Source organism: Alligator mississippiensis, chromosome 5 (genome assembly GCF_030867095.1).
Source record: "Alligator mississippiensis isolate rAllMis1 chromosome 5, rAllMis1, whole genome shotgun sequence".
In the NCBI taxonomy this organism is placed as follows: domain Eukaryota; kingdom Metazoa; phylum Chordata; order Crocodylia; family Alligatoridae; genus Alligator; species Alligator mississippiensis.
The window spans coordinates 201,973,012-201,999,891 of NC_081828.1; the positions used below are offsets into that span (position 1 = coordinate 201,973,012).

The 26,880-nt window shown below is 40.6% G+C and overlaps 1 protein-coding gene across 1 annotated transcript in view; it reads left to right on the forward strand.

Moving 5' to 3' along the window:
- Positions 1–26,880, forward strand: part of PTPRN2 (protein tyrosine phosphatase receptor type N2) — a 1,024,661-nt gene that overhangs the window by 293,850 nt on the left and 703,931 nt on the right. The window contains exon 3 of the mRNA XM_019498778.2: positions 5,415–5,528. Within this exon, the coding sequence (XP_019354323.2) occupies positions 5,415–5,528 (114 nt within the window). The remainder of the gene's footprint in view (positions 1–5,414; positions 5,529–26,880) is intronic.

Here is a 26,880-nt window from a genome sequence, read left to right on the forward strand (position 1 = left end):
AGCACTTTGCATTTCTCCTTGTTGAACTGCATCCTGTTGTTTTCTGCCCACTTGTCCAGCCTATCCAGGTCTGCCTGCAGCTGTTCCCTGCCCTCCGGCGTGTCCACTTCTCCCCATAGCTTTGTGTCATCTGCAAACTTGGACAGAGTACATTTCACTCCCACGTCCAAGTCGCTGATGAAGACATTAAAGAGTATCGGTCCAAGGACCGAACCCTGCGGGACCCCACTGCCCACACCCTTCCAGGTCGAGACCGACCCATCTACCACGACTCTTTGGGTGCGACCCTCTAGCCAATTCGCCACCCACCGAACTGTGCAGTCATCCACATCACAGCCTCTTAATTTGTTCACCAGTATGGGGTGGGATACCGTATCGAAGGCCTTCCTGAAGTCCAGGTATACGACATCCACCCCTCCTCCTGTGTCCAGGCGTTTCGTAACCTGGTCATAGAAAGAGACTAGGTTGGTCAGGCACGATCTGCCCGCCACAAACCCATGCTGGTTTCCCCTCAGCATAATTTGCCCTGCCGGGCTCTCACAAATGTGAGCCTTGATAATTTTTTCAAATACTTTACCAAGGATGGAGGTGAGACTGACCGGCCTATAGTTGCCCGGGTCCTCCTTCCTCCCCTTTTTGAAAATGGGGACCACGTTAGCCCTTTTCCAATCCTCCGGGACTTGGCCTGTGCGCCACGAGCATTCGAATATTCCCGCCAGTGGCTCTGCAATGACGTCGGCCAGTGCCTTCAGCACCCTCGGATGGAGCCCATCCGGGCCTGCCGACTTAAAGGCATCCAGCACCCTCTTTGCTTTATTGGTAGGTGTTTAGTGTAAGGAGGTAAACTTTTTATTCTTTATTACATTGCTCCCCAGTCCTGTGCTCCAAATAAACATGTACTGGTGAAAATGATGCATCTGCTGTAACTAAGACCATACTGGGCACCTGACTTAGTTTAAATTAGTACCTTTGTGATCTCAGTAGCCGTCTTTGTATTCTAATATTGTCAGAATCCAAGGTTTTTAAGCTGTTTCTTTCTCAAATATTTAACAAAGATACTAATGAAACCTTTCACAACTAAATAAAATTGACCATATCTCATTTTCTGTTTGGGTGTATTATTTATCTGAAACCGAAATAGAAATCTGTATTATTTGGAAACCGAAATAGAAGCTATGTCAAAGTCAGCATATGCCATGATGATAACACAGATGTTGTTTGCTTTAAGCATAAGAGGGAACTATGGTAAACTTGTGTACTATTCTGTGGTAACTCTTGGCAAAGGGTACTATTTTAATAGCACCACACATGTATATAGGGTTGGATTAATGCATAGGGAAACTAGGCACATGCCTAGGGCCCTAAATGATGAGTTATAGGGGTGTGTGTGTGTGTGTGTGTGTGTGTGTGTGTGTGTGTAAGTGGCTCCTGAGCTGCAGGGGGTCCCAGTCCTTCCCTTTAGCAGTGGCACCTTCTGGGTGGGTGGCTAGCAGGCCAGGGGCTGCACCTGCTCGGAGGCACTACCCAGCTCAATCCAACTCCTTCCCCAAGCCTGCCCTCAAGCATGTGTGGATATTTTATTTATATATATGTACATGCACACATTATTACGTAGGTGCCCATGACTTTGTCTGCCTAGAGCCCACTAAGAGGTTAATCTGCCCCTGCTTGTATATGGGTCTGTTTCAATTTTTCTTCATTCTGGGCATGAGTAAGAAGAGCAGTTCTGTCCACATGTTAATCACTCTTGGAGTACAGTGTTAATGTATATTTTGTGTACAGGCAACCCCTGCTTAGTGCTCGTTTCCTAAAAAAACAAGTGTTAAGCGAAACTGAAAGTTTTTGATGACCCAAGATGGTGACCACAATTATTTTTAATGACCCAAGATGGTGACCACAAGCATTATAACGAAACTCGCTGAGCACTGAGTGAAATAAAGTATCAATTTAAAATGAGTGTTATAGTGAAATAGCACTAAGCAAAACAGCGTTCAGTGGGGGTTGCCTGTAAATGCATTCTTAAAGATGTAATTAAACCTATACTGCCTTTCTTTTGACTCTGTATTTTTAAAATGAAAATCTGAATTTCCTTCATTGTACAACAGTATTTCCTTATGATTTAACTCTGAAAACCTTTTGCATTCTGTTTTGAATTTAATTATAACATCAAGTAAATTCACAGTTTTCTTCTGCACATAATGTGCTACACAAGTGGAGCTACACTGACACATTAGGGAAAACTCTTATATTGACCCAATAAGCCATCAGAATCTCTGAGAGTGGGTAGGTTCTGCTAATATGGAAAAATTCTCATGAAACCATAGCAGTAGGCAACCACTGATCCTCTAGATCGTGCTGTACATGTAAGAGGTCTAGTCGGGTGCCTGATGAATCTGTTTGTATGGAGTCCTGCAACCATCACACCAAGACCTTCAACGTGTACACCTACACAAGAGTATAGAGGAGTAGAAGCTGTCCAAGACCTACCATTCCCTGTGTTAGACCATTGAGACAGACTCCAAAGGCCAGACATGGTCCAGAAGTTCAATGTCATAATGGCTGTAGTGCCTGCCAGAGAGCAACAGATAAGAACTGCTGCTGATTGCTCAGCGAGGGTGTGTTTTTCTGTCAGGGTGATGTCCCTTAGCCTTTCTCCAACCAAGGAGTACCTACAAGGCCATAGGAGCTAGGGTTTTGAGTTGCCCTGTATTTGCTTTACTCTGCAGGTTGCAACATTGGTGGTATTTTATAGGTGCTACCCCACCATGACTAGTCCTACCATGTTGCCCCTCTAGTCAGATGCATACCCAGGACCATAAACATAGGACCATATGGAACCATAAGCATTATGCATATTGTAATATGTACAAGACCAAATAAAGGTCATTATGTCACTGAACCAGGGTATGCTGTGGGAAGCTAGGCAGGTTTCTTTTTTTTGTAATTCTTTTATTAACATTTCAAGCTTTTGTTTAAAAAAATAGCACATTATTTTGCATTCAAAAACTGATCTTCATTAAAAACAAAGGGTAAATAGAAGGTTACCCTGAACATGAAAGATTTTCATTTTGACTTGAGTCAAATATTTTGTGTAAGCATTAAATTAAATTTTTTAGGGTTTGTTATTTTTGGCAAAATCCAGGGAAACATCCAGAACCCCTTTCCTGCAGACCCTTCCTTGTGTAGAAATGCTGTTTATCAACCACATTGGATGGCGTTCCATTCCTCATCACTCCTGTTGCATTTAGTGGAAATCCTGCTTGTGGTGGCACTGCAGAGTATCATATTATCTCAGTTTTTTTCAGGATAAGGGGCAACACGTTTGGTGATTCATAGATAACACCTGTGGACTCCCCATAGCTTCAGTTAGTTTGCTCTCCAATTTAACTCAAGTCAGACTTTTGGAATTTAAGCATCTTAATGGTTTCCAACAGCATTTGGCTGAAGCGTCTGTGAACATTTAGGGGAAAAAAAGTATAAATTTAAATCCCTTTCCAGTGTTGACCTTTGGGGAAGAAGTAGATTTTCAGTCCCCTAAGAGAGCTTTAATGACACTGACAATAATATGCAAACATGTCTGAATTGGAATTAAATACAAAGTATTTTCTAAATCATAGAATCTAGAAGTGTATTTATCTGAAGCCAAATGCCCTGGTACCATCTTGTATAGATTAGTGCTACATCAGAATATTTGTAGGGTATATATTTTTACAGCCTCCTTTTATAACCCGCTTTTCCAACATAGGAATGTACTGAATAGTATACCCTACTTCAAGCATGTGAATCAATCCATTGACAACTCAAGTTCTTGAGGTTGGGTATAGGCTTAAGTGCTTTTGTAAACCAGTATTTATTTACATTTATCATACACTTTTAGTGCTTGATTCTTTAAAGTTTTTTTTTTTTCCTTTTAAAATGCCATAGATTTTTAAATACAGACCAGGGCTTTCCCACAGAGGTTTTATAATTGTACCATCATCTTCTGTGTCCTACAGCAGAAAAATAAGCCCAAATATACTTGGAACACTCTTTTTATTGAAACTTTAGATTATAAATTCATTTCAGGAAAAAAATAGGTTTGAAGGTGACTTTAATGTGGGTTAACTTTACTTTTCAGTCCTCCTTTTTCTCAAAGCTGCCAAGACATATAGAAAATAAATTGTAGTTGATTTCAACTAGATATGTAGGTGGAATAGTGAAAGCTAATATTATATTATTTCTATATTCCTCCATATTGTAATCTATTTTGTATAAAACCATATTAATGTTATCCATGCTTTCTAAGCAGCTGGGTCAGTTGTATCCATGTACATTCTTTTAGCTTTGAAGAGTTCCATAGAAATGGTGGATGCTTGCAAATTAATACTTAGTGCTATTTTCTGCTAATCAGATGAAGCTGTCCTTTTTTAACATAAATGTGATATCAGTAATTACTGTGTTAAAACTAGTACTGCACAGAATATTCTGTTAATTAAACTTGTTGCATTTGAATGGCTTCCTTTGGATCACTATATAGAACAAAACTGTTTTGAACAATAAATGAAACCACTTTTTTCTGAGACCTGGAACTGCAGATGGTCAGAATATATGTGAAGCACCTAGACTCTGAATTAGTCTTTTGTATGAAAGAGAAAGGTAATTTGAATGTTTGAACTCCCCCTTCCTCCCACACATACACAGGAAACTTGTCTTAAAATGAACAATTCTCTAAATAAAGACTAATTAGAAGCTAAATTAATTAGAAGGTGTGATTTGAAAAGACATTGATGAGAAGAGTCTGTCATTTTAGACAAATGGAACAGAGCTAAATAAATTAGGCTCCATTAATATCTCATTGTTCTGAAAGCAGCTTTCTTTTATTGCATTCATTAGAGGGTACTACTTGAAATGAGCCTTTGCTGGCCATTATGGATTCAGCACTCATTTACCAATGCCTAACACACAGCTCCTGCATTAAAAAATATTCCAACAAATCCTCAGAGTTCTTTCAAATTAATATTTATATTTTCTGGGTGCTCTGCTTTTCATCTGCAACATACTCTGCAGTGAACATTAATTTTTTTTCACACTGAGTTGCAAGAAAAGAAGCCTTATATCAAATAGTGTGGAAGCCATAAGTCTGAAATTACTTAATAAATAAATAAAGCAGACTCCTAAGTTCTCTAACATACAATAGATCTTCTCTTCCCTCCTTCCTCAGGTTAATGGTCTTCTAGCACTATTTATTTGGATAGAAAACGCAGTGCCACATGACTACTTCAAAATTCCTTTAGTCCTTTGATGACTTTTTAAAGCTGTGTTCTAAAGGGTTCCTGCATCATATAATTAGGACCTTTTGAAAATTCATAGGTTGTCGTGTGTTTCTCTCTTTCAGAAATTAAATACATCTTTTTTCTTATCCCCTTCTCCTGTAGATGGAGTGTTTGGGAGATGTCAACGGGTGCCGGTGATAGACGTATATAAATACGAAGTTTCACCCCCCATTCTTCAGCATCTACGGATCATCTTAGAAAAGCTCTCACAAAGAGGTACAGTAAAAAGGGGGGTGAGAAGTGTGCACATTTGACTAAGACCTCATGTACCTGTTGAGGATGGACTGAATATTTACCTTTTTGTGATTTGAAGCATTTTGACAAAAATAACATTTCAAAACCGTATTGTGAGTTATGATATTTTTGGCATGCTTTTCACTTAATTCAGTACCTGGACATCAGTACATGATTGCATCTTAGCATTTCTTCCCTCAGAAAGAAGCTGGAGAGTTACATCACCAATATCCATTTGTTCTTCCCAAAGTGACTACTAATAATGAGTTAAGAAGAGATTTCTCCCATTGTTTCTGCCTTTTCCTTAGGTTCATCACTTCAGGACTTGTAATTTGGCGTGTTCACAATTTCATGTCCACACCCCTTATTGTGCTTGTATGTGTGTAGGTGTTCCTGCCGGTGTAAATCAACAGGATGGAAGGGTAATTTTGGCAAGTGTATATACCATGTTTTCCCCTTTACATGTAATGCACATCTTTTTTTCCAAAAACCAAAAATTGGGGTGCATATTATGAGATAAATGGTATCGGCAAAAGTGAAAGGAAAGTATGGGTTGATCCACAGGGAGAAGAACAGTGAGCTGGCTCAGCTTCCTCACTGTTTTTCTAGTTACTTACTACAAGGAAAAACATTTTTTTTTCTTCTTTTTGCCTTTCAAAAGCAAGGTGCCTATCTTATTCTGTGGTGCATTGTATGTGAGAAAATGCAGCACAGCAGTACACTGCAACACATTGGAGGATGGAAGTATGAGGCCTACAGTTTACTAGGATTTTGTTTTTTACCAGCTAGGAGAAATTCCTAATTTCCTAATAAATTCCCCCTCCACCTTTTTTAGCTGCTCCATTTAGCAGCTAAATCTAGCTGCTAAATGTTTTTTTGCAGTTATTAGTGAACCTTCACTGCCTTAATCCCTATGCAGACAGAGATGGTCAGCTCTTAGCCTGAAGTCAAGCAGATGCAATTTATGAGATGCATCTTATGGGCACATCCCCATGAGCAGGAACATGCATTTACCTGGGGACAAACAGCAGTGGCACAATGTGTGTCACTGCTACTTGTACTTGGGGAATGCCCAGACCACATGCCCTCTAGCACATAGTATGTTGCCCTGGGTGGGGTAGAGGAGGCTAGGGCCAGCAACTGTGTTGGCACCAGCAGTCCTACCTGGGGTGCTGGAGGCCTCCAGTAGCTGCAGGTACAGCAGTCCTGCAGCTGGAGCATGGCTTCAGCCAGCCAAGCTCCAGTTTTGGGTGGTGTACACCTCTGCCATGTGTGCCACCCTGCTTTATTTAACCATCAGATTTTTTTGAACCCAGAATCTCCTGGTGTCAAAAATTGCCTCCCCCACCCCACACTGCAATTTAGTAGCATGGGGAACATCTGCACATGTGGCACCACACTTCTGCATTTGTCTGGACGTACCCTATGGGTTTAGGCTTATGAAAGCTTTTGCATCTCTGATTTAGTCAGTAAAGTGCATCTCTACCATGCCTTAATCCCTAAGATGACATCAAGGTGATGGAAAAGTTGAGAGAGAAAGATCTGGGTCTCTAAATGGCTTAATCGAAAGCAACAAAACAAAACTTGGAGCAAAATCAGGGATGGCAACTTGGAAAAAACTTCTACAAGCAAAAAAACTTTTGTGGTGTTGGCAGATGGAAAAGATGCAAGGCCTTGTATTTTTACATTTTTATTTTAAATTATTGGAATAACTTACTGTGCACCCTCACCAGTTTATAGGCTTTCATCTGGAGGATTCAAAAATAGCTTGAGGGTTTATTTCCTGTCTAGCTACTGCCCATTTTACTGCAGTGAGCACGAGTCAGGGAATGAGTGATACTGATTTAGAGCACCCCAGATTGCCTCCAGGGTTTTTCTTTTCACAAAAACTTTGTAAAAGCTGGAGAAATGGAAATTTTTCCTCAGCTGTGAATAAGACAACTGTGCAGCCAGATATCTAGAGATATTTAATCTCCCAAACCACTGAAGGACATGGGGCCAGCAAATGTATATGAAGCACGGACCTCCTGCTTACCTCTGATTTACCTGTTGTCCCCCAGCTCCTGTGCAGGGCACTATCTTTAATCAAGAAGCTTGTTCTGATTCAACATCTCTCTGGGATCTCTGCTATCTGTGGCCTGCCATCCACCCAAAACTCACTTTTTTCTCTTGTTCTGCTTTTACCCTCATGAAGGGGCATGAAGGATTCACCCACTAAACACATGGTTGGGAATGAAAAGAAAGTTATTAGTGTTTCACTATTAGAATACGCTTAGGAGCACTGTGCATGGACACAAAAATGTTAATCTGTTTACATGCTATCATGTATGCTTGAACTTTGATGCCGTGTTCTTGGCATGGAAGGCCTGCAGTCTGGCATCCGTCTGTAAAAATGGCTACAACAGATAGACAGAAAACTCTATTCTCAGAAATCTTCACAAGTGCTGAAGTATTTACTGAGCAAAAAAAGTAATACCATACAGATACAGTACAGCTGATCAAATGTTCAGCTCAGTAAAAATATTTTAAATGCAACCCCTACAATGACAGTCCTCCAAGATTAGTTTTATTAGCATTTGATTGACCTATCCATCACTTTTCCAATGATGTTCAGAGGAAGTTTTTGTTTCTTACTGGAGTCATCAAGGTTAATGTGTCCAGCCAATAGTTTATATATAATCATCCATGGATGATTAGTGCAAGATTAGTGCTGCTTTTCATTGAACTCTGTAAAAAGTACCATGACCCTTTCATGTAGTACTACAGATATGATGGTGTATGTGAACAGTCTGGAATGTCTCACAGAAGGGAAAATCTAACTGTAAAAGCTCATTTTCAAAGTTGTGCTAGTTTTGCTTTGTTCTTAAGTAGCAGAGCTGGCTAGCTCCACTTCAGATGAAGCCACATCTACCATAGAAAGCAAGTTCAAACTGCACTATATTAATTATTGTCAAGAAACACCTACAGGGGTGTTTCTGCAAAGACTATATAGTAATTTACGGAATAATAATTCTGGGATAAATAAAACCTTTGTTAGCAGCTGCATTAGATATATAGTCAATTGGGATTTTTGTTTCTTGAGTGATTTTTCTAGTATTCTTGCATTTTTTATATTTTTACAATGGGTCAGATCTTTCTTTTTTTTTTTCTACTCTTCCTGAAGTTTTGTTCTGTTGGTATTACTTTCCTCCTTGTTTTCTTCTGCTTGTAACACACCTACCTCTATTTCTTTGTTGCTAAGAAAACTTCCATCCTCATTTTTCTTTGCTGTTTTGTTGCTACTTATTTCCAAGTGATGCCTACTATCAAAGTGAAGGACAAATTGAAGTTTGTAGGTTCTTTTGCAATAGAACACAGTAAAATATAGTGTAAATCCTCAGTGATATATGCTGCATTAGGAAAGTGTACAACAGAAGACTAGATGAATCATATTGTTTGTGTTAATCTTCTTAATAAAGGATTTTGGCCTTAAACTGAACAAAAGTTTCATGAGTGCAATTCATGTGGTCTGTTTAGCCATGGTGTCCAAAGATACACCCATGTTTGTCTATACGAGCTGCTAGCAAGGCCTCATAGATGGAGGGAAGCAGAATTACATGATTTTCTACAGTACAATAATCACTTGGCTTTCAGATGTCATCTGCTTATAGGATTTTCATGTATATTGTCCTTGGATTCAATCAGGTTTCTAGCAATGCCTATTATGACATTTTTCTGAAGCTGGTTTTATGAATTGAGTATTGGTGGAGTGGTTTTATGAATTTGAGTACTGGTGGAATAAAAGTCCACTTTTTGGTTGCTGAAACACAACAGGTCCTTATGAAGCATGTTATAAAATGGATACTTCTGTAATCCATAAAGAGATGGTAAAATGTTTTCATTCCCAAAGTTAGAGCAGACAAGAAAATGTAGCTCAAATGTAAGCTACTGCAGACCAACACTGAGCATTGTAAAAGATCAACTGGATGTAAGCTGGGAGGGAGGATGGTTAAGCTTGTGCATCCCCTGAAGATACCAGTGGATCTAGAATTTTGAAAAGGGGGATGTAGATGGTGTGATGCATCATTATGTGTAACACAATAAACATTTTTCTCCGGTTAGAAAGAAACTAGAAGCTTTACTAATACACTGGGGCCTAGAGCTATATAATTCAATTTAAGATTGAAGAAAAGAAACAATTGGAATGTGCATTAATTTGTTACATATGTTATATATAAAAACAAAACAACCAAGGCAAGAATAATCAAAATATGTTGTTTTATTAGTTCTGTAGTCATTTAACTACATTTCTGTAGTCAGTTAACTGTACATCTTTTTCACATTCCATAAAACCAAATCAAGCCTTCTTGAGCATCTTGACAGTGCCTCCAGTGCTTCACTGAAAGTGATTTTCCACACCTGAGCTAATGTTCACCTGAGCTAATATTTCTACATCTTTCATTTTTCAGCTAGAGTTAATAAATAAATAAATAAATAAAAGTCTGCAGGGCTGTGAAACAGAAGCTACAGTACTAGGAGCAGGTAACATATAGCAGCATTGCAGACATAAGGATAGCTAGAGTAGTGGAACCATTAAAGACAACCTAAAAGGAAAGAGGGTCATTCATACTTGCAGAATGAAGAATTCAGAAGGAAGCCAGCGAATGATAATGATCCATGAACTCAACTGACTCCCTTGCTGCTGGCCAAATAGAAATGTGGCTGCCACTGCTGTGCAGTTAGCTTTAAACTTTGGATGAAGCAGGAATCAAAGGTGTGGTTCAAGTGCACTAGTGCATCCCCCGCCCCTCCCACCTCCTAGGTCTGCTCCTGCCTGAAGAAGATGGAAGGACTTATCAGTGTTCTTCTCAGTCCTCTTTACAAGTCAATCTGTGGGAGACAAAAGAAAAATTACCCTGTGAAATGCAAAAGGTATGGTAAATATTCCGTTTAGCTTCCATTATTAAATTGTAATGCACCAACATGCCCAAATTATTCACATCTATTTGGTTAACTGGGCTTAAAACATGTCTTTTTTTCTTTTGTCCAAACAGTTCCTTCACATAGGCAGCAAGTGGATGACACATAGGCTAGGGACAGAAGATACACACAAACTGGCTTAAGTGATCAGAAACTGGTTTAAACCTGGAACAGAACAGAACAGAAGCTCAGTGCACATAAACCAGTTTCAAAATGGCTGAAACCAGGTTACAATAAACCTGGTTGAATGTAGTATCAGTCTTAACTGATTTGGGTCGAACTGGATTATGAAATTTCTGTCCCATGCACCTTCCTAGTTCAAGTTAAATCAGGCCCCCAGCATGCTTTCCAGCCCTGGGCTGGACTATGCTATCTGCTCCAGAGAGCAGGGCTAGCCCTGCCCCTCTGCTCCCTAGCTGGAGCAGTGAGGGCTGGCTGGCAAGGGGGCAGAGGGCGGGGGCAAGTCCGACTGGGAATGCAGCCCAGTCTACAGAGGGGACACTCCAGTCCCCCGCCCCAGCCCGGCAAACCCTGGCTGTAGTCTGGGGCCAGGGAGGAGGGCTAAACTCTCCTTTCCCACCTCAAACTTACTGCTGGCTGCAACTGTGGACTACAAATCCCAGAGGCACCTGGAAGCAGGAAGGGGAAGTGATGAGCAATCCTGCAGAGTCCTGCTGCTGTAATTCTAGATTGCAAAACCTTGGGGGCAATAGGAAGAGTAAGTGAAGTCACAGCCAGAGAGCCACGCTCTAGTGCCCCCTGGCTTCTGGCCTGAGCCACTGCAGGTGTGTGGCTGCATTCCCTGAATCAAAGGTAAATGTCTCTTCACTTCTGTTTCAGTTTAATCTGTGCAAAGGCTGAATTGATTCAGCCTTGGGCTTTTTGACTGTCTGTACTTGGCCATACAGACAAAGAAATTGCCCATGCTTGGTTCCTTGCTAGAATCCAGAAAAGATGATGGTCAGTTTATTTTAAATGACTGTGAATTTATCAGAAACATGGATGGTATTTTGGATGGACTTAATTAAAATTCAGTAAAATTCAAATAGAAAAGATAAAAATTATCACTTCGGTACAAACTATAAGTAATCAGAAAGTGGTGGCAATTTTTTAATTTACTATACCAAAAAAGACTTATATTAGTTTCCTAAAGGAGTTTCTGACTATGATTTGAGAGGCTAATAATTAACCATGGTGGAACTGCAACTGCCATAGCAACAGGTTTTATCAGGAAAAAAGAGATATCATAAAGGAAGCCTCTGGCATAAAGAATTATTCAGTCCAGAGTTGTTAAATGAAGACTACTTTTAAGCCTACTTTTTATAATGAATTTATATAAAAACATATAGTTTCTACAATGAAGCTGATGATCGCATATTTTCAAAGCCCCAAATCAGTGGGGGGATAAGGGACAGGCTTGGGGAAAAAGATTAAGCAGGGGAATATTACAAGTCCTTACTCTGTAAAAGGCACTGTAGAGACATAGAAAACACAAGCAGGATAACTATTCTAAAACAACTGAAGCATAGAAAATAGAAACTAAGTGGTTGAAACCATTTTTTTAATATTAGCTATTTTTAAATTTAAAGATTGAAATAAAGGAACAACTTCTGTTTGACTTCTGAAAGAATGTCTTTAGTGAAAAGGGACAAAATTATATAATGAGCTGCTGCACCCCATATCAGGTGCCCTTATTTCTGCATTTATATATTTGAGCATAGCATTGTCAAATTAAGATGATGCTTAGCTTCTAGATGATGATCTTCTAGTTCTTGGAATTGTCCCACCATTCGTTCCCCAAATGTTAAGAATCTGTCCTACTGAAGGGTGACCTATATGACAGTGGTATACTTGTACAGATGTAAGTTCACATCCAATCAAAGACAGCATCCAGTTATTCTCATTTTGTGCACTTCTCCTTGTGTTGAAATGGATCAGGAGTTGTGTACCGCATTTTATGAGATTGTCCTTGCACCTCAACCTTTAAACACTGCAGTTGTTTTCCTGTCATGGCCAAGGACACCATTATATGTTATGCCAAATTGCCTTCCTTCATCTTCAAATAATTTTCCAGGGGAAAAAAAATCTTGTGTTCTGTTTTTTGCTGACATATTTGCAAGATGAGCCCTTTACTGTGGAGGTCTTTGGCAAGGCTGTTTAATGTTACCTCTACATTCAGCTTGATCCATCAATGGCTACGTTGTACAAACCAGCACATATACACATAGCAAAATGTGTTATGCATGAATTTGTGGGCATGTAACTGAGTAGATTCCCTGGTGTATAGTTTTTGTGAGGTCCATTACAGTGGTATCTTTGAAAAGAAAGATTCAGCATGACGCAATTGGCCTTCAACATTATAAAATAATTGAGTTGTAGGTAGGTAGGTGGAAATGCCTGAAAGAATAAGCTCGGTCTCTATTGTGCTGTAGTTTGTATTATTTAAGGAAAGCCAAGGAGCATACCCTGGGTTAGCCTGCTCCTATATTAAGTGCTTGAAGGGGTTGATAACTGTAGATGCTTTATGCTTCCTGAGTGTTTCTGGGAACTGCTTTAACATTTGGAAGAGATTTCCTCTAAATTCTGCTCAGCATTTTCAGGTGACCTGATGAGTCTTGGCCAGGTGAATTACAACACTCAGTTCTGTTCATCATTTCATTACATTAAGAGACATGGAACGTAAAGAATCAAACCTTTTAACTGAATGAGTATTATCAGGCTCCATTAGCTTACATCCAGCTGCTTGTTACATTCAGTATATTTTTTTGGTATAACACTGCCAATCATGTTTAAAACAAGATATACATTTTAAGTGCTGAAAGATTACTTGGTTCAAATATAATCTTTCCCCTTTTGATATATGCTCATTGTTTTCACATTTGAACAACAGGACAAACATCCAAGTAAGATAAATGCCTTATATTGGGATACAGCATCTTTCATTATATCCCATGCCTGTTACCTGAGTTTCATTCTCTCGAGCGGTTTGGGGGCCAGCTTTGTGGCTCAGCCTTTCAAAAATGTCTTCACCTTCTAAGGAACCAGTGGAACAGACAGTTTGACCAACCTGGTTTTCTAGCTGTTCACTGGGTTCAGGAGTCCCCTTCCTGACCACTGTCAGCTTGTTCACACTAGGTGCAGCAGAAGTCCAGAAGAACCTAGTTCCAGTCTAGTAGCCCTAGATTGTGAATCATCACACAGACTCCATAGGCACCTATGTTTCACTCCTCTGGCTTTCGCTACCCAGGTGGCCTCACTATTCCAGGCCTTTCTTCTTAATCTGGGCTTCCTCTCTTGCCTCTCACATGTTTCTCTTCTAAGCTCCTGTCAGCTACTGAGTACAAGCAGCCCCTTTTTTATATAGCTGGTGCTGTCACAATACACTTGTTTCATATGACCCTGGAGAAACTACACCTCTTCCCTTATCCTTGTTTTCCTCCCAGAATCTCCCATACTTTCCCTTTCTTTAGAGTCGAGCCTTAATGACCTGACTAGCTGCATTTCCCCTTACAAGGACCAGAATTTGCAACCCCATGCTGTTTATGATTCATTACTTTCCAACTCAAGATTAGCATCCAAATAGGGCCCGATTCAGCAGTCCATCTTTTAGTCAGCAAAGTAGTGGAACATGTGCGCTTCACTTTACATGTGTTGAGGCCCCACTTAAGGTGTTATCCCAAATTAGAGAATTTGGGAGCTATATGTGACTGAGGTGACCTGTCACTCCTAATGAGTGACAAAAAGTGAACAGAGAAGTTGACAAAAAGTATTCACTTAAATTGTTTATCAAATACTTATGGGTAATAATTATATTTGTAAAAATCAGGAAGGGATTGAGTCTAGTTTGTGAACGAGCTAAACATCATTTAACTAATTCTCAATGAATATATTAGTACATTCTCAAGAGAGGCAAAAAATGTGTTATATTATGTTTTGATCATCCTAACTTAAATTTCTGACACCACTGACAACCTGCAATTGAAAACCTCTGCAAAGCTGGCACTGATATTCTTGTATTGAATTAGTTCCTTCCTTTCAATCCAAATAGACTTTGTTTTGCCACAGTCTGAACAGAGCAGAGGTCAGTCTAAAATAGTAATTCCAGCTAGACCTGAGGCTTAAGTCCTCTCACCTCCTGAGTATAAGGACTCCTGAACACCATTTGGCATCTGTTGGATAGACAGTATCAAGTAGAATGATAGTAAAGTAGGGCTAGAAAGAACCTCATGAGGTTATCTAGTCCAGCCCACTGCTCCAAGGCAGGATCATCTCTGACTAGACCAGGGTGGGCAAAATATAGTTTGCAGGCCAGATCCAGCCTGCCAAGGGAGTCTGTGTGGCCTGCGATGGGTCCCTCAGTGCTGCCCAACCCAAGCATGGGGAGCAGCCTGGGCCGTGGTGCATGCAGCTTGTCCCACCACCTCCAGATGCACGGTGGGTGGTGGCAATGCAGCAGCTGGATTATGCTTCCTGAAAAGCCCTGCAGAGCTGGCTCATTCTGGCTGCTTCCACTAGTGTCTGTTGCCCTCAGACCTGGCTCCAGCCCCTCTGTGTAGTACCCCCAGCCTGTCCACCCTGCACCCACCACTGGGGGTGCTGGACAGAGCAGGAGGGTGGGCAGCTGGGGTCTCCACAGAGACTGGCCTGGGACCCCTGTGGGCAGGGCATGCTTAACTGGGCGAACGGGATGGGGCTGCTGGTGGGTGGGGAACAGCGTCTGGGAGCGAGAGTGGCAGGCCAGAGCCAGGGCTGGGATTGTAGGGTGGTGGTATGGAGGGAGCAGATTGTGGCTCTGCCCCAGGCTACAGCCTTGCTGTCACCACCCTGCAATCCTAGTCCTGGCCTAGGCTCTGGCTTTGGCCCATCCTGCCTGTCCCACTCTTGGATGCCGTTCCCCACCCACCCACAGCTCCATCGCATCTGCCTGTCCAAGCATGCCCTGCCCATGGGGGTCCGTGGAGACCCTACATGCCCTCTCTATCCAGTGCCCCTAGCAGTGGGTGAGCCAGATAAGATCAATTGCTGTATGCGTTTTTTAAATTTGCTCTTGTGGTTTTGGTTTTGGTGTTCTGTTTTGTCTACCATGATTCAGAAAATTTAAAGCAAAACAAAATTCAGTTGCAATGATAAGAACACGTTTTGAAATAGGTAGAGTACCTATAAAGACAATGCAATTCTGAATAATTAGCAATCCAAAAAGCTTTAACTTTGTCTGGGTGCCAGTTTGATGGGTGTGAATCCTTGTATGTTCCACTGAACACACAAGATCTATGCCAGAAGGAATTATTACTCTTGGAGAGGCCAATGAAATTGGACATGTCAAAGGGTAGGGAATAAGCAAAAAAAATTCTCTCTTGAAGTTGGTGATTGAGCAAGGTAGCTATTTTGGAAAAGGGAATGATAGATCAGGGTGTTGGCGCTCTGTTAGTGTCTTATGGTACCATAAGAGGATTCCAATTCAGAAATATGAATTAGAGGGTAAGCTGCTTTTCTTTTTTTATCATCATTATTTATTTTAGTTATTTTAGACAGCTTTGATTTTTTTTTTTGAGTGTAGTTTTGCCTCTGCAAAAAAATATCCACAAAACCACCACTGCTCCATATCACATCAGTGACTGACAAACAAGGTAGTTAAATGCTAAAAAGCAGTGAATTGCTCTTGCAATTTAATGGTGAGTAAAAAAAAAAAAAAATGCAGGCAGAAAATTAGAGGCTAAGTTGAGACTTTTTTAAAAATCAGAGCCATTATTTGCATTACTAAAACATCAGCTTTGTAAACCCAAAGTACCAGATTTTTTTTTTGCATAGAATAAGTATTGCAGGAAAGACAGCAGGCAATAATTTCACTACTGGAGTTTAGGACTCTCAATCCCAGAAAGTTGAAAATCTTGGAATGAGAATAAATATGCTGAGATTTTCTTTTATGTCTATTGTACTTGCCAATGCAGAGTTTTCTTTGCAGTTGGCATCTTCTGTACTGAATTAATTAATAATCTGAATAATTAATCATTGCATTGCATATGTTTCCTCTGGACTTTATACAGGTTCATTAGGCATGTATGTCTGTGACTGACTTGCTTCATGCATCGCTCAAAAAAAGTTACTGATTTGAAATGAAATCAGAGATAGGGATAGAGCAAGTTTCCTTACTTGCTTTGTTGTCATGCTGGTTAATGGATTTAAATTCTGCATGTCTAGACGTATTATGATTATATTAATGCACTGTATAGTTATTTATTTGTTTACATTCTTCAAGGTACTGGTAATGCTATACTTGCTATAAAATAAGAGATTTAGGGATCATTGGATGAAATTAAATTTCATAGTAAATTGTCAGAGTGCAGAATTACTCCAGAATTTCATTTCCTACTTTAGTTGCTGAAATATTTTAGATAAGTCATTACATGGTTTTAATACATTATATAACAGTGATGAAAGTAATTTTTATCTTTCAGTTTCTCACAATAACTAAGTGCAGTGCTAATAAGCTACATGTATGCATCTGATAAGTATTGATCTTATATTAATTCACTATCCATAATGGATCTTTCTCAAGGTTCCAGGGCTATATATTCAAGTTGTTAGTTTTAGAGAGAAAATGAATTCAAGCTTAGGATAGAATTATAAAAATGGCATTTCTGGGTTCTTGTTTTGAATGACTTCTTTACCAGAATTGCTTGGTTAACAAGTCAGAGATGATGGGGAAAATCCTGCCTCTAGTGAAGCCATAGGATTTTGCCATTTTCTTCAATTGGCCAGTGTTTCATCCAGTGTTTTTAACTTCCAGTATGACAGACTCTTAGCCTATGACCAAACTTGCTCTTCAGTACATCCTGTTTGCAAGCACTAGTCTTAGAAATATATTGGTGAAGCTATTCCAAGGGTATCTTCCCTGGGGCTTCTCTTGAGGCCTCCATCTCTGGTGTGTTTGAGAACAGCCATGGGTTGCCCCTAAATACCTTCACTTCCTCATTTCTGTGTGTGAGTGAGTAGGAGAGAAGGTATGTGGTCGGGACTAGGTGCCCCTCCTCTAACGGCATCAGGCAATGCATGGAAAGGGTTCCTTTAACAGTGACATTTTAAATTGGTCAAACTCAGTCCCTCAAGTCTTAGAGTAATGGAAATATTTTCAGGGATGTTGCTTTTCACGCGAGCACAAAAATCCTTATTATTCTGTGCATGATGGCTATTGTAGTCTCATGAGAAAATCGTACAGCACATCCTTGGAATAACTGCCTTGTTTTCCATGAAAATTATTCTTATAATAATAATAATTAATACTTTTGCTTTTTCATCCAAAAGTCTCAAAGCTCTTTGTGCACATCCCTTGATAAAGCCTCACAAGACCCTCTGTTGTACTGAAGCAGTGTGATATCCTTTTGTTTGGGGGATAAACTAAGTTGCAAATAGTTTCTGACTTGTCAAGGTCACACAAGCCATTAGTGACAGAGCCAGAAATAGAACCCAGCCCCATGCTTTACCCACTAGACACTTCCTCCTTAATTCTACTTATTGCAGTGTAACATAATTGAATCCTGAGCCTACAGATTTACCCTCATGTCATTTGGTCTGTAGAAATATAGATTGACTTTCTGTACAAGTGAAGCTGCCTGAAATCATATTTGCAAGTAAGAAAAATATTAACTAGGGCTACATTTCTGGGGGTCCTGTTATAGTTATTCACAATGGGATTCTATGAGGTCCCAATGTAATTTCAGGATTTCATGTGGAGGTTTTGCCTGGAACTTTTTTGTTTCCTCACTTTGTCTGTCTCACCACGGAAGCTCATTATGAATTTTTCATACATCTTGTTTTTGTGATTTAATGGGTGGAAAAAAAGAGCAGCACCTCCTGGTTTGGGTAGTGAAGCAGATGGGCTGATTTTGCTGAAATGATGATGCTGTGGAAACGTACAAAGAAGTTTAACACTAAAAGAGAATCTGCCATGGATCCCTGTCAAATCCTATTTTGGCACCCCAAGATTAACTGCAATCCAGCTGTGGAAAGGTATCGATAATTTGTCTCTTAATCTTCTGGACACTGAGTTACTGGAAACTGGCATTCCATCTGCCTAGAAATCTGCATGCTGTCTTACTTTTCATTAAAAGGTGCTATAGCCACTAAAGATGGGAGGCTTTGGTATTCAGCTTGGCTATGCCAAATGATATGTCATGTAACTGTTAGTCTTAGACATGCTATTTCTTTATGGCCAGCTTATTTATTCCATAGTGTAATTGCTCATTTCACCAATAGCATCATACCTTCCTTTCAATTTTACATTAAAAAAAAAGATTGTGTGTGAAATTTTAGTCTCATTGGAACCAGTGGCTACACTCCCATTAATGTATATGGGGTTAGGTTTTACCTTTAAAGCTTTCAAGAAATATTGATCGGTTATTTTATAAAAGGCGGTTTAGGAGGGTAAAGTTTTTGCCTTTTTCTTTTGAGCTTCTGCAATTTACCATACATGGAGGCACCAGCAAAACTTGTGCTGGGCCCCGCTTAGAAAAAAAACAACATGGTGTTTGACAGCTTCCCGTTCACAGGATTCCAGATGAGAGGTTCATGGCTACCTAGGCAAATATGATGAAAGCAGCCAAAATGGTACAGTGGGGGCGGGGGTGTGTGTTAATGTCCCACCTGATTTGAATAACATAACCCTAAAAATCATAGAATAACAGAAAATTAGGGTTGGAAGGGACCTCAGGAGGTCATCTAGTCCAACCCCCTGCTCAAAGCAGGACTGTCCTCAATGATATCATCCCAGCCAGAATGATTCAGAAATGTTTTATTCCTCTATATATCTCCCAAAATATTATATTTTATAAATATAAATATATATATTTTACCCCAATTTCCACTCCCCTCCATTTTTCTTTATTTTTATGGTTCCTATTACCCTGGAGTCTAAACATCTTGCAGTTTCCAACATATTTATCCTCACAAATATCCTGTGAAATAGAGAGTCCCTATTACCTCCATTTTACAGACGAAGCCTGGAGGGACTAAGTGACACGCAGGAAATCTGCAGCAGGACAGGGAATTGGACTCTTTACTCCTACCTAAGTTTTTCATCTTGTTTTATATTTGAGTGGCATAACAATGATGTGAATTGGACCCTTGGTGGGGTTGCAGCCAGTCTCTCACAGCCACATGGAGATGGCATTAATGTAATGGAATAGAGTAGGAATAGTGGCTTTGAATGTGTTTTGTTTGCCTGGGGTACTGCATAACTAAAATGACTTAAAGGAGACATTTACAAACAACTTAGTATTCATGAGGAGATGGCCATTGCTGTCGGATCAAAAGCTGGAAAAGAAACCGCTCTAGGGCAGAACTTGTGTATTTGAGTAAAATTGCAGTGCCTATTGTTGAAAGAATCAATATAAAAAGAACTAAGGGAAAGGAACAGAGTTGGACAAAATGGTAGTTCCTGAATATTTATCATCTCTTTTATACAGTGGCACAATTGAAACCAAAGGAGGTGGAATATGTGCTGGTGATTAAGCCCTAATTCTTTTGGGTCAGGATTCACGGTGACCTGTTGGCAGTCTCTGCTTTCCAGGGGAGCATATGGTACGATTGATATTGGCTCCAAAGAGAGCTGGTCTTTCAGTTGGAAGGATGAATGTGATATCAACCCTCAGGAGAGAACTATAAAGTCAGTGTTGGGGGATACAATGAATATAATAACAATAGAAAGAGATTGCTTCTATTTTTATCTCTTATGTATGGAAATTTGCAGTATTGGCACAAATTTATAGATTGAAAAAGCTTTCAAAATGTGATGAAGATCTGCCTTCAGTTTTCCCATTTAGAGAACGGTTACCTGACTGAGAAATGTCTAAGGTCTCTGGCTTTCCTTTTGTTGTAAGAGTTGTTTTGTATGGCCTACTTCAATTAATTCTGCAGAGAAATGCAAATATAAAAAAACAACATAGGCTAATAGGGGATGTCACTTATTTCCCCCAGGGTGATGCTTGCTCTGGACTTCCAGCTTTGTTTGGTCTCTGTCTCGGCTGAAGTTGGCCCAGGCATAGCTTCTCGAAAGTGCGGGGACCTTGACTCCTTCCAACTCTGAATCCCCCGCCTTTTGATCCCTGACCATCCTTGGCTTGCCGCAGCCCTTCCTCTCAGTGAGCTATCGTCTGGCTCATCTCCTGAGAGAAAGAGAGACTTTACTTCTCCAAATCACAGCACTTTATGTATTCCCTGGTTTCCCAGAGCACCTCAGCAGGTTTCCCATCCACCTCCCCTGGGGCAAACCCAGATTGTACTCTGTGGATGTTTCTAAGATCACACTGTGACCTGGGGGTTGAGCTCAGAGGTCCAACCACCTTCTTCCACAGTGGGCTTTTCCTTCCCTGAACCACAGGTAGGGCACCAGGTTCCCCCACCAGTTGATAGTCAGGTCTTCTTGGGTAACTTAGTTAATACTTCATGGTCCTGAACATACCCAATGGATTCAAATTTGGTGCATTTGCCGTTTTTTGCCAAAGGTTTTTACAAAAGCTGCATTTTATCTTGTTGTGGTTCCTCAGGGGTTGACTTCCCAGCTTGGTTATCCCCTTGGGCTTGCCCACATCTCCTTTGTGGGGACTTTCTGTCTGGTCCTACATTTGGGAATTGGCTTAGGGAGCTCCCTCTTTTGCATCTTCTCACGTCCAGGTCCATTGTCCATAAATTTGTCTGCCCATTAACTTACAGTTGTTATATCTGGAGTGTTTCAATTTTTCATCCACATTTTGAAGTCTGGGGAGCTATTGACCTAAACACATCAGGTCACTTATTTCCTCCATGGTGGAGGCTCTGGCACATCTTCTCCATATGAGGAAATATTCCTTGGGCATGGCTATAACTTCCATGTACATTATCTCCTCAGTTTTTTGTACTCCCTGAAACATCTTCCAGTAAGCTTCAGGAGTTAGCTTAAGTTGGAGCAGAAGGGCCTGCTTGAATTATTCATAGACCTAGCCTATCAGTTCTGTGTTTTTGGCCCTGAACTGTAGGGGCCTTAGACCCTAGTAAGAGCCTGGATGTGGATCTGATCCTTGAGATGAACCTGGTGTAACAAAAATTCTCTCAAACCCAGGAAGGAAGATCTCCATACCACCTCTAGTACTAGGGCTAGTAGTTTTGGATTTATGTACCTAAACATGTCAGTTCTCAAGTTTACTGCCCCAGATGCCCTATTTCCTTGTCTTCTCAGTTTCCTTGTCTCCACTTAATGGTTCCTCTGCTTTTTACTGCCCTCATACTCCAGCTTCATCTGCAGCTCCTCCACCCAAACCTCTCTCTCTGGATCAGTATCTGCCTCTGTAGCCCAATGTCAGGGGAAGAGTCATGAGGAAGCCTGGATGCTGCTCCAGCTAGTGTGGTCACCAATAGCACTGTAATGCCTTGGTGACAAGTCAGGCTGCTATCCCAGTATTGGTTCTCTAGCTGGTTCAGGGTTTTGAGCTTGATTACTCTGTACCATCAGTCTCATTAACTGGGCTTTCTTTGTGTTTCCAAATGTTTAACCCTCTCTCGTGGCTGCAAGCCTCACCTTAAAGCAGCGATTCATGAAATCTTTTTATGGGTGCTGTAGGTCACCACATGATATCAGCACTGCTAGGTGTGCAAATATGTACACATAATTCACAAGACAGCCCCAGAGATTTCAAATAGGAATCCACAGTGCCGGAAACACTCTGATCTGTTGTGGGCTTGCTGAGTTGTTTGCAGCAGAAGAATCGCTCTATTTTTCTGTAGTAAAAAAAATGAAAGCTAAGAGCTGGTATTTTCTCAGGGGTGCCTTGAGTCAAAAAAGTTGAAAACCACTGCCTTGGGGAGGAACTTGTATTCTGAATCTCCTGTCATGATTCTTCAAAAACCACTGGGGTTGCAATATGGGATACTGCCATGTCCACCACATGTCATGATTCCCCCCAGGGGAATGATTGCTTGAGAGATCCTCATCCCAACAGCAAGTCCATGTTGGGAAGTCCCAGTCCTTGACTGCTGCTGCTTTAAGAGCAATAGCCAGGGCTGGTTTAGCACATGTGATGGCAGGAGAATCTCAGCCAGGATGGTGTAAGGGTTCATGGCATGGGTAAGGCTGCTCCCTCTCCCCATCCCCACTTTCAAAATCCCACAGAGTACACCCCAAAATCCCAACAGCAAAGTAGGCAGTCGCAGTTACTTTTTATCCTGTCCCCTCGAAAGGGTTAAGTGGTCCCTTTATTCTCAGTCCAGCCCACACAGCCCTGAGCACTCGAAATAGCCTACTATTCCCTTGCTTCAGATTCTCTCTAGCTCATCCTGCATTTTCAGGCTGCCCCATCCATTGCTTGTCTGTCTCAGCTTCCCTAGAGGCCTCCAATCCCTCAATGCCTCAGTGTGAAAGTAGCAACATTGCTATCCAATTCCTATGTTGCTGGAAGCCCATCTTGTCTGTTTGGTTTATACGCAGCTCTGAGACCTAGCAGAGACTTTATTAACCCATAGTTTCCTGTGTACAAGTAAGTCAGGGAAACCGAGGTATAAAATGTTATTACAACACATAGGCAGGCAAGGTTCTTTGCCTGCCTATGTCCTTAGAGCAACACGGCTACAACCAAAAACCCTGTTACAACCCAAACACATTTAAAAACGGCACTATTTCAGGAAAACCCATAGTCCATCACAGGTGACTATATTGATTGTTATCGTGAGGAGTTTCTCTTTTCCTGCACACAGTGAAACTCCTTTCTGAGCTAAGGCAAAGAAAAATGGAGGATGTGTATAAAATAAAATGCTTGCAGACGAGCAGCATAGGGCTTTTGAATTCAAGGAAGTGATGCACAGTTAAGGCTTTTTGCCGTAGCCAGCAATTTAGCCATGGCCAGCACCAAAGCCACAGAAGCCATGACTCTGAGGAAGGTTCATGATTCTCCAGTACTCTGTCAGAGGGCAGAATGCATTGGATCATGGGCAATTCAGTTCAGACAAGAATGCTGGCTTATGAAAAAATATAATGCATTAGCTCCAAACTACAAGTCCCTTTTAAGGTATTTTGCCACAATAGGGAAATATGCTTGGCTAGGCTGAGTGCAATGGCCATGAGTGACTGGTGCCTCCTGAATCTGGGGGGGCGCCCACAGAAGCTGCCAATGGCAGCAGCCCTGTCAGGGGGGCACCAGCCCTACCGACGGTGTCAGTGTTGGCTGTCAGGGTGGTACCAGCCCCTTCAAGGGGAGGCACATGCACCCCCTACCAGTCACCTATGGCAGTGACATTAGAAAGTACTTTTGATGTGATCCAGCTAAAAATCATTAAACCTCTTTAGTGATGTAAGGAGTAATATCAGGATATCTGATAAACAGAATCTATAGCAGAAAGGCAATGAATTGATATTTTTTTAATTAGAACTCACAATGGCAGCGTGGGCTGCCATTTCCTCAAGATCTGCCAAACTGCCAAAGGCTTCATTTTGCATTAGTTGCAGTCTTGCTGTCAGATGGTTGTGCCCAGTATGAGGTGTGTACCTCCCATTAGATACCCACCTGGACATGTCCCCTTCACAGAGGGGCTCCACTTTTGTGAAAACCTAGGAATAGACCACTGGTCCCAGCTGTTAAAAAAATATCTTCTAATCATTGGGACCTCCATTGCCTTCACAAAATTATTTCTTCCTTTGGTGAACAGAGGCATTCAAAATCCTTATTTCACAGAAAATCACACAGCTACGTGCAAATACTCTAAATGTTAATCTCCCCCAAACTATGGTAGAAATTAACCTTTCCAACTTCAGTGCATGCCAGTATACCAGGATACAGCATATGTTGAAAATATGTAGACACGGACCCATCAGACCTGTTATTTAAGAAGCACAACTGTTGTTGAGTGCAGCATTGTCCAAATAAAGCAGCAGTGACCTGACAGAAATGTCTTCTCTACAACGCAGTGTTAAGCATTATTTAGAGAACCTTTCAGTTGTTCTGTATCATAAATAGACCGTTCAGTCCTTCATCCTTTCAGCTTAGCCAGGTAACCTAGTGATATCTTGTCCAAGTCAAATGAAGCATAGGGTTTACTTTTAAAAGGACCCTATGCTTGGGCTGGGTTTCAAGGGATATTCAGAAAAACTGGGCTGTAAGGGAAACAGGGCCGGGTTCTTCTGAGAAAGAACATCTATGAATTCTTAGACTAGATAAATAAGTAGGTTGCCTTTTAGTTTTAAACTTTGGATTATCCATACTTTTATCTATTCAATGAATAGCCACTCATTTTTGTATTCTGAAAGGAGATAAAATAAGTTCTCAATTACTGCCCCTATGTCTGTGATTATTTTTGCATGCTTCTGTCATGTTCCCTCTTCTTCTCTCTAAGTTAAGTAGTCCCAATCTTTCCAGTCTGTCCACATAAAGAAATATTTCCACACCATTGCCTGACTTCAAATCCTTTCTTTTTCTGCCTTTTTTTTTTAAACTAAGGGACTCAGAACTGACTGTAGTATTCCAGGTGAAGGCCTTCTACTAACTTATAAAATGCCACTTCAGTATTTTAAATATTATTTTCTATGCTACTCCTTATGGACACTATCATATTATTTGCTTTATTAACCACTGTCACACATGGAGCAGAGGTTTGTCATCTACATACCTGAGTTTCTTTGCTTGTTTGTTTTGTCCATGTGAATCTAGGACTCAGTATTATATATAAGCAGCTCAAATTACTCTTTCCAGCATGTACTATCTCATACTTGTCAACAGTTAACTTAAAATATTGTCATATTATTCATTCACCAGACTTTCTTAATACCTTTTGTAGTTCCCTCGCAACGTTCTCTAATCCTGTTTAATCTACTGCCATTTACATTTCTTACCTTGTCACCATTTGCTTTCTTTTCTAGATCGTAGATTTTTAAAAACCTAGTAAGTGAGCATTTTGCCATGTAAATAAAAAAAAAACAAACCCTCCTGAAGTCAGTGGCACTATATCAGTGTGAAAACAGCATGAGGAGGGAATCTTGTTTACACTGTATGAGATTTTAAATGACAACTTAGCTTCTTGAACGCAAGCAGTAACATCAGCACTATGTCAGTGGTGACCTTGCAAAAGAAAATGATGTTGGCCAAGCTGATCTAGTGTGTGTTTATGTATTAGTGAGAGACAATTTGGTTGATTACAACTTTCATGTAACTTCCTCAATCTGTAAATTAATTTCTGATCATGTGACTGCATATAGTCCAAAGAAATTAATTGTGTGATTGTTGCATCTACTTGTAAGAGCTGGAGGGCACACCCTTCTTTCCCAGACATCATCATAGCTCTTCATTGCTTTTCTTTTGTCTGCACAGGGAACTCTTTGAAGGTTCCTGTAGATATGTGGGAAGCCTGCTCCAGTGCACTGGAAATCCAGCGTGTTGGAGCAGACTCGATTAATTGAGTCTGCTAGAGCATGGAAACTATCACTGTCTGGCAGCCTTCTGTGTCACGTGTATTAGTGTCCCCACACTGAAAAATGTCAGCGGGGCACTTAGAAATAAAACACATTAGATGAGCTTTAGTTCAAAGTGCGTCGCCACCATTTTTTCAGCTCAGGGATGCTGATACACGTGACACACGGGCGCTTTTAATTAGCATGGCTTGCTAATTAAAGCAGCTGGCACCATGTCCTGGAGCACATGTAAAAATGCCCCCAAATCGATATCAATGGGAGTTTCATAACCCATGTGATTACATTAGAGATCCACAGTGGCTAGGTGGGGGAAGGAGGAAGAGAGAATTTTATCCCCTGCTCATACAAATGTCTTTCTCACTACATGAAGATATGCTTTGAGGAATACAGTAAGCTTGACACTGTATTTACTATTCATGTCTACTGTGAGCAGAATTATTTTATAGACAGATGCATTGTTCTCTCATGTATTAATTTTTTAAATACATTTCACTTCCGCTGACAAGCCATTACAATTCAGCATTTAAATGTCAGTCTTTGGCATATAATTTGCTGTCATGAAAACAACTGTGGATTTATTTCCTGGCTAAACTCTCATGAAGTATTGAGCAATATGTCAAAATCAAGAAGTGTTATAATTTCTTAAAGGGGGAAAAAAAGAATCTCTAAGCAGCATGGAGAAGACAACTAATGTATATAGTTGGCTCCCTGGACAGTAAGAGGTGCAATAGCTTTTTGAAAAAATAAAGGTTTTTGTAGGGAAGATGGGCTATGTTAATTTTGAGGGAGGGGAGTAAGGTGATGTCATTCTTTATGACTAGGACCTATCAAAGATATTGAAGAGGTAATTATTTAAAATTAGGCTTGATGGGAGATAACCAAGGAAAACTTAGCAACTGCCACCATTCCTTTGCAGTCAGATTTGGATGAAATACAAGGACTTGATCACAT